Below are 13,338 nucleotides of genomic sequence, written 5' to 3' on the forward strand. Positions count from 1 at the left end.
ATAGGTAAGAGCAGCAGCAGCCACAGGGCGATAGGTAAGAGCAGCAGCAGCCACAGGGCGATAGGTAAGAGCAGCAGCAGCTATGGGGCGATAGGTAAGAGCAGCAGCAGCCACAGAGCAATAGGTAAGTGCAGCAGCAGCTACGGGGTGATAGGTAAGAGCAGCAGCAGCAACAGGGCGATAGGTAAGAGCAGCAGCAGCAACAGGGCGATAGGTAAGAGCAGCAGCAGCCACAGGGCGATAGGTAAGAGCAGCAGCAGCCACAGGGCGATAGGTAAGAGCAGCAGCAGCTACGGGGTGATAGGTAAGAGCATCAGCAGCAGCCTCTATGGGACAATAGATAAGAGCAGCAGCAGCTACAGGGTGATAGGTAAGAGCAGCAGAAGTTACGGGGTGATAGGTAAAAGCAGCCGCAGCTAGGGGATGATAGGTAAGAGCAGCAGCAACTTCGGGGTGATAGGTAAGAGCGGCAGCAGCTATGGGGTCATAAGTGAGAGCAGCAGCAGCTATGGGGTCATAAGTGAGAGCGGCAGCAGCAGCTACGGGGCAATAGGTAAGAGCGGCAGCAGCAGCTATGGGGTCATAGGTCAGAGCGGCAGCAGCAGCTACGGGGCGATAGGTAAGGGCGGCAGACTGCAGGGAATGGCTGATAACAGGGAACAGCAGAATGCATTCACCCAGTTGCTGTCTGTGGTCAGAAACAAGTGTCGGATTATCAGATGTCGGATTATCGGATTATTTGATAATATTATCAGATGACGTATTTTTTAATTCTTATCATATTCAAACCATTTTTCTCCGCAGATGAGTCACGCCAAAGAAAAGGGAAATCTGTTCCCCCCATTCCTCGCCCGCGGGTTTACTCCGACAGCTCTGTGGATGAAGAAAGTGACTTTGACGGAATCCCGGAGATGGAGGGCGATAAAAATGTCATCCAAGCCAAGGTAAAGTTCACATGATTACAAACTGAAAAGAATGGCGTGGTATTGAACAAGCAGGAGGTGCTCAAACCCACATGCAGTCGTGCATATATACAGGGGAGCAAATCCTGCACTTGTGGCCCGTTGCTAATGGCGATCCCCAGCAAAAATGCATACGGTGGAGGATGCCTGCAGCGAACCACAAGTATCACAATAGACATCCTACACAAGATAGCAATTATGTGGATGTGATAATCAATATAGCAATATAATAGCAAATACAGGTGCACTCTGCGGTCTTACTAAACCCTCAAACTGATTTTAAAATTGAAAGATTAGCCAACATGTCCTACGGTGGAGGACATGTCTGAGCCCGAGCACCGCGCCAAGGTTTCTCAAGTAGCTCGGGACCTAACACTCACCTACCTGTGCATGAGGCCGACTCACATACAACTCACCAGTTGTTTGGAGTTGGCCTCATGCTCCTGTAATTTGCCCACTGGCTCCTGGTAATGCCCCTACGGCACAGGTGGGTGAGTGTTAGGTCCCGAGCTACTTGAGAAACCTTGGCGCGGTGCTCGGGCTCAGACATGTCCTACACCGTAGGACATGTTGGCTAATCTCTCAATTTTAAAATCAGTTTGAGGGTTTAGTGAGACCGCAGAGTGCACCTGTATTTGCTATTATTTTTTTAAAGTTCACATGATGACGCCGCGGCGGCTATATTGTCCCCATGGTTTCCATTAGTATTCCAGTATATATGATTATTCCTCCTACAGACGCTGCTGTACGTGTCCGATCTGTCCATCAAGGACCGGAGAACCATCAGCAAGAAGTACAGGATCTACTTCTGGTGAGCGGCCTCCGGTCTAGGTTGTGTGTGGCCCCCTTCTGCTTCATGGTCGTGTATGGCCCCCTTCTGCTTCATGGTTGTGTGTGGCCCCCTTCTGCTTCATAGTCGTGTGTGGCCCCCTTGCATCATGGTCGTGTGTGGCCCCCTTGCATCATGGTCGTGTGTGGCCCCCTTGCATCATGGTTGTGTGTGGCCCCCTTGCATCATGGTTGTGTGTGGCCCCCTTGCATCATGGTTGTGTGTGGCCCCCTTGCATCATGGTCGTGTGTGGCCCCCTTCTGCTTCATAGTCGTGTGTGGCCCCCTTGCATCATGGTCGTGTGTGGCCCCCCTGCCTCATGGTCGTGTGTGGCCCCCCTGCCTCATGGTCATGTGTGGCCCCCCTGCCTCATGGTCATGTGTGGCCCCCCTGCTTCATGGTCGTGTGTGGCCCCCCTGCTTCATGGTCGTGTGTGGCCCTTGCATCATGGTTGTGTGTGGCCCTTGCATCATGGTTGTGTGTGGCCCTTGCATCATGGTATCTCTAGTTGTCGGTCCTTGTATCCTGGATTCATCGCTTCCCTTCTCTTCCCGCACAGGAACATAGTCACCATCGCCGTGTTCTACGCTCTGCCCGTGGTCCAGCTCGTCATCACCTACCAGACAGTAGGTAGCACCCTCCTCCCCCCTCTGCCGATCCTGTCTCACATTCCACAATGCACCTGATCTGCTGTAAAGCGTTGCGGGAGATGTAGCGTCCTGCTGTATGTCTGCCATAGATTGCACATGAGCAGAGACTGAAGCAGCAGGGACTGCAGAGAGATGACAAGTCCTGCCGCTCCAGAGTTACCCGCATTGTGTGTGCAGCTCTGGATGTGACTGGAGCACAGGGCCTGATGTAACATAAGATCCATGTTGTCTTCTCTTCACCAGGTGGTCAATGTGACCGGAAACCAGGACATCTGTTACTATAACTTCCTGTGCGCCCATCCTCTCGGGGTTCTCAGGTGAGCCCCCTACATGGGATGGGGGAGTCGGTGTCACCCAGCTTTCTCAGGCCCCGTCCCCCCATAAGACTACTTACCTAGGCTGATCAGCCATTCAGGGGTGTGGGAAAGCTGGTTGCCAACTATAGGAGCTGATGGCGGCCATATTGGTTGTCCCCCAGCTATTTGTTGCTGTTTGCCTTGAATGACCTGTAGATATTTAACGTCGCGCTTCTTCTTCTCCCCGTGTTTAGTGCGTTTAATAACATCCTGAGTAACCTGGGCCATGTCCTCCTCGGATTTCTCTTCCTCCTCATCGTCCTGTACCGAGATCTCCAGCACCAGAGCTTAGTGGAGGTCAACGACATCTACGCCCTGGTACGAGCACCGCCGCCACCGCCGCGTTACAAGAGGCCGAGCCTCGGCGCTGTCATCACCTCCCAGCGCTGCGCAAATGAGGAGCAATCTGCAACCTTCCTCTAAACTTCTCTTACCATTTGTAAGATCTTTGCTTGCTGTCAGTTGATGAAATCATCCCTGAAGTATGAACCGTTACAGCTGAGGGTTTGCTACAGTTGTTTCTAGTCTAGACACAGCCCGGACTCCAGACTGATACATTGTAACAAGCTACGAGGACAGACTTGGGCCTACGATGTGTTTACTGGCTGGATACAATTGTAGCAAACACTCAGCGGTGAGAAGTGTTTGTGAGAATGATTCAATTCACTGACAGGAAGCCGAAAATTGCTAAATATTTTATAATACAATGATAACACTTCATTTGTGGGAGGGGCTTGTAAGAATGACAGCTCTGCAGCCCGTCACCTGCAGCTGGGGACCGTGCGCACTGCGGTGAAGAAGGGGTTAATGCAGTTATTAGGTGTCATATGTAGGGGACATGTCATCTTGTTGCAGGAATTCGGGATCCCCAAGCATTTCGGCCTCTTCTACACAATGGGCATCGCCCTGACCACAGAGGGCATCCTCAGCGCCTGTTACCACGTCTGCCCCAACTACTCCAACTTCCAGTTTGGTAAGAGACTGATATCATGAAGACCAGTCACAATCCTGGAGGCTTCAGAGCTGAAATCTCCCAGTGTTCCTTATTCTGCTCAGATGCTGAGACGTGTAGTTCAGCGCTGTCATGCGGGAGGATGAGGCTAACGTCTCCTCGGATTCGGTCCTGTACATTCCGTTTTTTTATGTTCCCTCCGCAGACACGTCCTTCATGTACATGATCGCCGGGCTCTGCATGCTGAAACTGTACCAGACGCGGCACCCCGACATCAACGCCAGCGCCTACGCAGCCTACGCCTCCTTTGCTTTGGTCATTTTCCTGGCGGTCCTGGGGGTGGTACGTACTCCAGGCGTCTGCCTACTTACTGACAGGTGTACGAGGGGTTAATCTCACACCACCCCAACATTAGGGGCTGTAGATAGATATGAGATATATAAGATAGATAGATAGATAGCTAGCACCAAGGGAGACTCTCTTGGTAGATATACCCTAAACTCCCATGTAGGAGGACTACGCCATCACAGATATGGACCCCACAAATGTTGGTGGCTTCACAGTCACCCCACAGACACACCTGTCAGACCAACTGCTCCTATACATTAAATCCAGAAGTAAACCACCAGCACAAACATCTCAGCAGACCGGCCTCTTTAACCTACCTCCATCTTTTAAATGGTCCAAGATGTCAGCCCCAAAGTATATGGAGACCATAAACAGCGCAGAGATCCAGGAGATGCTCCATAACCTCCATAGTAAAGTGTATGAGCTGAACCTAGAAGGAGTAAATCTAATAATTAATAATATACTTTGCACCATGGCGGAAATGTCTGACCTCAAAAGATACAACTAAAGGCCAAAAAAGCAACAACCCAACCGCTGGTTTGACCGGGAGTGTAAAGATATAAGGAAGGCGCTAAGAACGGCCTCAAATAGGAAACACCAAGATCCGAACAACCCCAGTCTGAGGGAAGCCTACAACAACATACAAAGGCAATACAAAAATACCCTCAGAAAGAAAAAGCAAGGCAACATCTCAACCAAGCTCCTCCAACTCCAAGACGCTCTCCAGGACAACTGCTTCTGGGAACTATGGAAGCAGATGGACAAAACCAGCAAGAACACCAACCTCCACATCAAAAACGGCAACATCTGGCTCCAGTACTTCAAGGATCTTTACAAAGCCATCTCGAGGGAGGACCAAAGCCCAGAACAAAAATAAATCACAAAAAAGCTGAAGGATATGGAGGAAAAAATCTTTCCAAAACCCTCTAGACACACCGATCACGCTGCAGTAGATAACAGAGAGGATCTCAGTGATAAAGAGTAAAAAAGCCAGCGGCCCAGATGGGATCCTTCCAGAAATGATCAAATACAGCCCGCCAGGTATCCAGGTCGCATTAGTAAAACTCTACAATGTTGTGCTGAGTGCCGGCTACTTCCCCCAGAGCTGGAACCAAGGCATCATCACCCCCCATACACAAGGGCGGAGACGGGTATGACCCAGCCAACTATAGAGGGATATGTGTCAGCAGCTACCTGGGAAAACTCCTCAGCAGTATCCTGAATAAGAGGATCCTCAGCAGAAGCCAAGCAGGCTTCATACCAAACCACCGCACCACGGACCACATCTACACCCTGCAGAGCCTCATCAAGAGCCATGTCCACAATACAAAGCAGGGAAAGATCTATGCCTGATTTGTGGACTTTAAGAAGGCCTTTGACTCAGTGTGGCACCCGGACCTATTCCTGAAACTTCTTGAAAGCGGAATAGGAGGAAAAACATATGATGTCATCAGAAGCTCCTACACTGAGAACAGATGCAGCGTGAAGGTAAATGGGAGGAGAACGGCTTATTTCCAGCAGAGCCGAGGAGTCAGACAGGGCTGCAGCCTCAGTCCAACTCTGTTTAACATCTACATCAATGAGCTGGTAGCGGCTCTGGAGTCCTCCACAGCACCTGGTCTCACCCTCTGGAGTCCTCCTCAGCACCTGGTCTCACCCTCTGGAGTCCTCCACAGCACCTGGTCTCACCCTCTGGAGTCCTCCACAGCACCTGGTCTCACCCTCTATGACACCGAGGTGAAATTTCTCCTTTATGCAGATGATCTTCTGATACTATCGCCAACTGAGAAAGGTCTCCATGATAACCTGAAAATCCTGGAGAAGTTCAGTAACACATGGGCACTGCCCATCAATCCAAAGAAAACCAACATCATGGTGTTCCAGAAAAGAAACCGGAAAGCAGCCGGTGTCCTTCCTCCCTGCTAAACAACTGTCCAATTTCAGAAACAGACAGCTACACCTACCTGGGCCTAGAAATCAGCCAATCAGGGAGTTTTAAGAAAGCCATGGAAACACTGAAAGACAAGGTGAGCAAAACCTTCTCTGCCATCAGATGGCGTCTGGCTTAAAATCCATGACACCATCATCGCCCCAATCCTCCTGTATGGCAGCGAAGTCTGGGGCCCAGACATATACCCAGACCGGGCAAAGGTGGACTCTGGGCCAACAGAACTATTCCACCTAGAACTCTGCAAACACTTTCTCCAGGTCCACAGGGACACCTCAAACAGCGCCTGTCGAGCAGAACTGGGCAGATTCCCCACTCTACTTTGCTGTACAGAAGAGGGCGCTATCATTCAGAGCCCATCTTCATAGCAGCAGTCCCAGCTCCTACCATCACAAAGCCCTGCTACACCAAGATGCCCCAGAAAAACAAAGCAACAAGTCACCCAAACCCAGCCTGCCCAAGCCACCAACCAATATAGCCTGACAAAGGGCGGAATCCAGAGGACGATACACAAGTACAAAGAGGAGTATATTAGCGTCTGGAGGAACGACATAATAGCATCCCAGAAGCTGACAGTATACCAGAGCCTGCAGAGGGAGTACAAACTGGCCCATAATCTGGAGAAACTCCCCAATCCAAAAGACAGACAGATCCTGAGCCGGTACAGACTGAGCGCCCACAGCCTGCTCATTGAATCCGGGCGTCATCGACAGAGGTACATGCCCAGGAGAGCAGACTGTGCCAGCAGTGCGACCAGGAGGCCGGGGAGGATGAGGCTCATTTCCTGCTGCGGTGCCCCAAATACTCAGCAGTGAGGGAGACTGACTTCAGGAGACTGTCTGATCTCTGCCCAGACTTCACGTCCATGGAGGAGGAGGAGAGACTCTCCATACTGCTGGGGGAAGAGGAGAACACAACGGCCATAGCAGCACAATATATTACTGCCTGCCATAGACTGAGAGGAGCCTGATGTACCATGGACTCCCACCCTGTATATGTCCCCATCCCCCAACGCTACCTAATTATTTCCCACTTGCTTTGGCAATGCTAAAATGTATTTAGTCCTGACAATAAAGCGTATTTGATTTGATTAGATAGATGATAGATTAGACTTGATGTAAGTGTAGGTAGGTAGGTAGGTTGTAGGTAGGTTTTGTCCACCTCCTGGACCATGTTCTGGCCTCCAATCATCTCGTCTTTTCCTCTAGGTTTTCGGGAAGGACAACTGGTGGTTTTGGGTGATCTTCTCCATCATCCACGTGGTGGGGTCCCTGGCGCTCAGCACTCACATCTATTACATGGGACGCTTCAGGATCGGTGAGGAGGATGGGGATCCCTCCCGTACCCTCAGGGTGGTTATAGCCGTGTTACCCCAGGGTGGGGAGGGAAGATAATCTTCTGCGCACCACACACTTCCTGTCTAGTGCAGCCCAGGCAGAGTCAGGTGTGTCAGGACATGGCTGACTCCAGAAAACAATAGCTTCCCGTCAGTATATTAACACTATGCCGAATATTGGGCCTGGTATCCGTCCTGCGATAATATCCTGGGACTGGATCCATAGGGGATTATAGGATGTGACCCCCGGCCTGTTACCCTCCCCCTGTTCTGACCTTGGTGCTGGTTTCCTCCTTTCTGACGCTCTCCATCTCTCTGCTCTCTCCTCTGCTCTCCTGACACAGACGTGTCCAACGCAGGTAACATCCTTTCTGCTTTTTGTCTCATGTGTCCCCGAACATTAAAAATGTGAATCCACCATAAGCTATGACAGGTTGAAGTTGCAGCCTGAGGCTGCACTACTGAGAGGTCCTAACGACAACACAATCCCCATCATACTAGCGGTTACATGTGAACATTGATGTAGATGATGATTTGGCTCCACACAAGGTCCCCATGACAACACTGCCCCTGACAGGAATCACGTCATCAGTCTCAGTAGTGCAGCCTCAGGCCTGTAACGTCACTTGATCAGATCTCAGCTTTCTGGGCTCCGGTGAGTGAATTTCAAGCTTAATCTTCTGCTTTCTCCACAGATTTCGGGATTTTCCGGCGAATCTTCCAGATCGTGTACATAGACTGTATTCAGCAGTGCAGCCGGCCCATGTACATGGTAGGTGACCACCAGAGCCAATGTCACAATGAAAGAGGCGGAGCTTGAAATTTGCATGTCATGAGTTGTATTACGCGATTTGCGCGTTTTTCGTAGCGCAGTCTGATTGTCGCCATCTTTCTCCCTCAGGACAGGATGATCCTGCTCATTGTGGGGAACATCGTCAACTGGTTCTTGTAAGTACTGGACACAATGTAACGCGGCATCTTTAGGTGTCATGGCGACCGCCGTTTGTTCTGTGACCTCTAACCTGTCACCTTGCCATCTAGCGCCATCTTTGGCCTGGTGTATCGCCCCCGAGACTTTGCCTCCTACTTGTTGGGGATATTCATCTGTAACCTGCTGCTGTACCTGGCGTTTTATATCATCATGAAGGTAACGAGGGAGGGGGCGGCGAAAAAAAACAACACGTGAACCTCATACATGACACACGTCGGGTTCTGGGACAGCTGGGTGGTATCCCCTTGTCCTGCCCCCACATTGCTGTCATCCAGCTTTTCCTGACCCCAGAACAGACAACCGCAGGTGGAGCAGACTTTTTTTCCCCACACTCGATTTTCCTTTTGCAGCTCCGCAGCTCAGAGAGGATCCGTCTGCTGCCGCTTTTCTGCATCTTGGCCACCGCCGGCGTCTGGGCTGCCGCCTTGTACTTCTTCTTCCAAACCCTAAGCAGCTGGGAGGTGAGAATAAGGCCCCTGTTGAATTTTTGTGTTAGACGATCGCCACCTGGTGGTCGCCAGCAGCGCTACACAATAGACTGCTGCTTGTAGTGCTGACATCTAGTGGACAATAAGAGAACTGCAATATTGTGGCCTGGATAGTCAGGAAAACTGAATACATAAAAAAAATTAAATACCAAAAATGTATTGATGTACAGGAGAGCCCAGCGCAGTCCCGTGAGAAGAACCGCGAGTGTATCCTTATGCACTTTTTCGACGACCATGACATCTGGCACTTTCTTTCTGCGACTGCCATGTTCTTCTCATTTCTGGTGAGTACAGTGAGGTCTGTGGTTTGCGGTGGAGAAAGTGGGACGGGCACAGGGCAACATTTTGGCTACTAGAAAGGTGAAGGATATGATGGCAAGGAGACTGCATACACGGGGCAGCGTAGTCCTCTGGCCACAGGAGCTTACACTCTATGAACAGTCAGTGAATATTACACATGCTTCTCTTGAATGCCTCGTCTTAGGTCTTCTCAGTCTCATGGCTTCTAGGATCGTCTCTTCCAATGTTCTGGGTCTTCTGCTCCTCAGGTGGAATAATCTTTCCTCCTTCCTCAGGTTCTCCTCACACTGGATGACGACCTGGACGACGTGCGCAGAGACAAGATCCCGGTCTTCTGAGGAGACATGGCTGCCCGTAGACGTCTCCGTTATTGCTTGACGTGCCTGGATCCCAGGCGAAAGGTCAGTTTACCTTCCGGATATCCAAAAAGGAAGACGAGGAGGAGAAACGGCCGGAAGCTGAGACAGAAGGAGCACCACCCTCTCCTCAGTCCACCAGCTTTCTCAAGAACAAACCTGCTGCCTGCGTGTCACCACCCTGCTCTGGGGTCACCTGTAAGACTTGGTCACCAGCAGTCTACGTAATTCAGGAAGGTTTCCTCTGCTACGGACACAACGCAATCCTGCCTGGGCTGCCATGTTGGTGCCACCTGCTGGTCAGGGATGGGATTACTGCCAAATCTTTCAATATAAAAATGAGATTCCTTAGTGGTCGATACCTTTTTAAAGGTTGAAAAGATGACAAAACTGCAAGCTTTCGAGAGCACTCGGGTCTCTTCCTCAGGCAGGTTAGGACAGTGAGGCAGATGAGACCACCGACATAAAGCAGATCGATGTGAGCCGAGGGAATGAAACATTTGTAGCAGTTACAGATAAGGAGCGTGAACGTTTTATTGTCCTCTCATATATATCCAGTCCATGAATGTGCTGAACCCATGAGGGCTGAATTCCTTAAGAGAGGTAGAAGGGCATACATTCTGGATGGCGGAAGCTGTCCTTAAACACCTTGCCAGCTACCTTCAGGACACGACCTACTAAATAAAAAGAGACTATCCTGGCCACCAAGGATGTGGAATCTGTATATTGCAGTATTCCGCACCAGGATGGAGTAAAAGCCTGCCAGGTTTTTATTAAAAAAAATAAAGGAATCTATGGTGGAACTTACAAAATCCATCTTCACCCATAGCTACCTTTTATTTGGTGACAGCATATCCCTACAGAAGACCGCCACAGCAATGGGGAGCCAAATGGCACCACAATATGCAATTCTGTTAATGGCCGAGTTTGAAAGTGACTTCCTGTCCTCCTGCCCCATCAAGCCTTTGGCCTAGTACCGTTACAATGATGACATCATAATCATCTGGGATCAGTGCACATCAGGACTACAAGATCCCAGGTACCTGCACCACGACTTATATGGTCCACTTGATTGTACGTCTCACTTGGCGTCTCGGTCAGTGAAACAAGAATGAACTCTCATCTCCACACAATAAAAGAAAGATCTGACAAAGTCCTGATACTAAAAGGGAATTTCATGACCACCATTTCATGACCACCATTGCCTCAGCACATTCACGGACTGGATATATAGCGGGGGGACAATAAAACGTTCACGCTCCTTATCTGTAACTGCAGCGGTTTGTTCCTCCTCCACTCACATTGATCCCTGGTCTCATCTACCGCACGATTCTGTCTTGAGAGACACCCGAGGAGGAGACCGGAGCAGTCCGGAAAGCCTGCAATGTGGTCATCATTTTCCGTTAGCCATTAATCTAATTTTTATACATTTTCTGGCTAAAATGCTACAAAAAGATTTTTACCTTGCGAAATCATTGACTTACCTAATTGTTGCCAAATGTTTGTAAAATCTTTTTCACCTTAATGACTGTAGCCCTTGCTTTTCTGGACTGTCGCCCCCGTCGTGTCCACCCCTTCAGTGCTGCTCGTGTTGTAGAAATCGTGGATCTTCTACTTAATTTATTGGAATGTGATTTGTACATTTTTGTGTGTGGTGAAAACCTCAAGACGTTGACAACTATCTGGCGATCGCTGAGAACCTGGAGACATTATTCTGCACCTGCCGTCAAACTGCCGCCATGGAACAAGGTGCTCACCGATCCCACCAGAGAAGTGCCCCTAAGTCACAAACCGTTATCACCCAGCGGATCCTGAAACCTCGAGACCTTTATGTCTCTTTTCATCCTTCGTCAATGTCAGTCTTCACTGTAGTTTTGGCATGCTAGTCATGAACCAGAAAGACCAGGATGAACAAAGTTGTAGTGGTGTACTTTTTTAAAATAAAATGTAACAATTAACAATAATTATCTACGGCTGCAATCTATGGGTCCCCGGGAAAAACTGCTTCTACATACAAGGGTTTCTGTATCTCCCAGCCCCATTACCAGAGCTATAGACCTTTTCACAGCAGTGCGATGATGTCATAATAATCACAGCCTGCTAGGAGATGAAGTGCAGCTCTGGAGTATAACACAGGATGTAACTCAGGATCAGTACAGGATAAGTAATGTATGTACACAGTGACTGCACCGGCAGAATAGTGAGTGCAGCTCTGGAGTAGAATACAGGATGTAACTCAGGATCAGTACAGGATAAGTAATGTATGTACGGAGTGACTGCACCAGCATAATAGTGAGTGCAGCTCTGGAGTATAATACAGGATGTAACTCAGGATCCGTACAGGATAAGTAATGTATGTATATAGTGAGTGCAGCTCTGGAGTATAATACAGGATGTAACTCAGGATCAGTACAGGATAAGTAATGTATGTACACAGTGACTGCACCAGCAGAATAGTGAGTGCAGCTCTGGAGTATAATACAGGATGTAACTCTGGATCAGTACAGGATAAGTAATGTATGTACACAGTGGCTGCACCAGCAGAATAGTGACTGCAGCTCTGGAGTATAATACAAGATGTAACTCTGGATCAGTACAGGATAAGTAATGTATGTACACAGTGACTGCACCAGCAGAATAGTGAGTGCAGCTCTGGAGTATAATACAGGATGTAACTCAGGATCAGTACAGGATAAGTAATGTATGTACACAGTGACTGCACCAGCAGAATAGTGAGTGCAGCTCTGGAGTATAATACAGGATGTAACTCAGGATAAGTAATGTATGTACACAGTGGCTGCACCAGCAGAATAGTGACTGCAGCTCTGGAGTATAATACAAGATGTAACTCTGGATCAGTACAGGATAAGTAATGTATGTACACAGTGACTGGACCAGCAGAATAGTGAGTGCAGCTCTGGAGTATAATACAGGATGTTACTCAGGATCAGTACAGGATAAGTAATGTATGTACATAGTGAGTGCAGCTCTGGAGTATAATACAGGATGTAACTCGGGATCAGTACAGGATAAGTAATGTATGTACACAGTGACTGCACCAGCAGAATAGTGAGTGCAGCTCTGGAGTATAATACAGGATGTAACTCAGGATCAGTACAGGATAAGTACTGTATGTACACAGTGACTGAACCAGCAGAATAGTGAGTGCAGCTCTAGAGTATAATACAGGATATACCTCAGGATCAGTACAGGATAAGTAATGTATGTACACAGCGACTGCACCAGCAGAATAGTGAGTGCAGCTCTGGAGTATAATACAGGATGTAACTCAGGATCAGTACAGGATAAGTAATGTATGTACACAGTGACTGCACCAGCAGAATAGTGAGTGCAGCTCTGGAGTATAATACAGGATGTAACTCAGGATCAGTACAGGATAAGTAATGTATGTACACAGTGACTGCACCAGCAGAATAGTGAGTGCAGCTCTGGAGTATAATGCAGGATGTAACTCAGGATCAGTACAGGATAAGTAATGTATGTACACAGTGACTCCACCAGCAGAATAGTGAGTGCAGCTCTGGAGTATAATACAGGCTGTACCTCAGGATCAGTACGGTAATTACTCTCTTCCCTGTAAGCTAATGTGAATGGGTGCAACGTTTGTATGATGTAAATGTATAAATCTTTGTATCTGTGGTTGGCTTTAGTTGCTACGTGACTTTTAACTGACTGATAAGTGACACCGTTAGGGTGGCGGTTGTCACTTGTTTGCGTGTCACAGAGATAAGTCACAAGCTGCTACGGTGCAGAAACCATCCTGTAAGCGCAGACACGGGGAGCTGCGGCCTTCCCGCTATA

At 48.9% G+C, this 13,338-nt stretch overlaps 1 protein-coding gene across 1 annotated transcript in view; it reads left to right on the top strand.

Annotated features, from left to right (window-relative positions):
* The window catches only part of SIDT1 (SID1 transmembrane family member 1), a 78,945-nt gene extending 67,471 nt beyond the window's left edge, over positions 1-11,474 (top strand). Inside the window, exons 13-26 of the mRNA XM_044284149.1 lie at positions 805-944; positions 1,700-1,773; positions 2,351-2,417; positions 2,685-2,758; positions 2,992-3,115; positions 3,653-3,770; positions 3,955-4,091; positions 7,254-7,362; positions 8,077-8,153; positions 8,283-8,329; positions 8,423-8,528; positions 8,723-8,833; positions 9,031-9,144; positions 9,436-11,474. Coding sequence (XP_044140084.1) covers positions 805-944; positions 1,700-1,773; positions 2,351-2,417; positions 2,685-2,758; positions 2,992-3,115; positions 3,653-3,770; positions 3,955-4,091; positions 7,254-7,362; positions 8,077-8,153; positions 8,283-8,329; positions 8,423-8,528; positions 8,723-8,833; positions 9,031-9,144; positions 9,436-9,498 — 1,361 coding nt within the window. The 3' untranslated portion in view covers positions 9,499-11,474. The remainder of the gene's footprint in view (positions 1-804; positions 945-1,699; positions 1,774-2,350; positions 2,418-2,684; positions 2,759-2,991; positions 3,116-3,652; positions 3,771-3,954; positions 4,092-7,253; positions 7,363-8,076; positions 8,154-8,282; positions 8,330-8,422; positions 8,529-8,722; positions 8,834-9,030; positions 9,145-9,435) is intronic.
* The last annotated feature ends 1,864 nt before the right edge of the window (positions 11,475-13,338 follow it).

The sequence above is a fragment of the Bufo gargarizans genome, chromosome 3 (genome assembly GCF_014858855.1).
Source record: "Bufo gargarizans isolate SCDJY-AF-19 chromosome 3, ASM1485885v1, whole genome shotgun sequence".
NCBI lineage: Eukaryota > Metazoa > Chordata > Amphibia > Anura > Bufonidae > Bufo > Bufo gargarizans.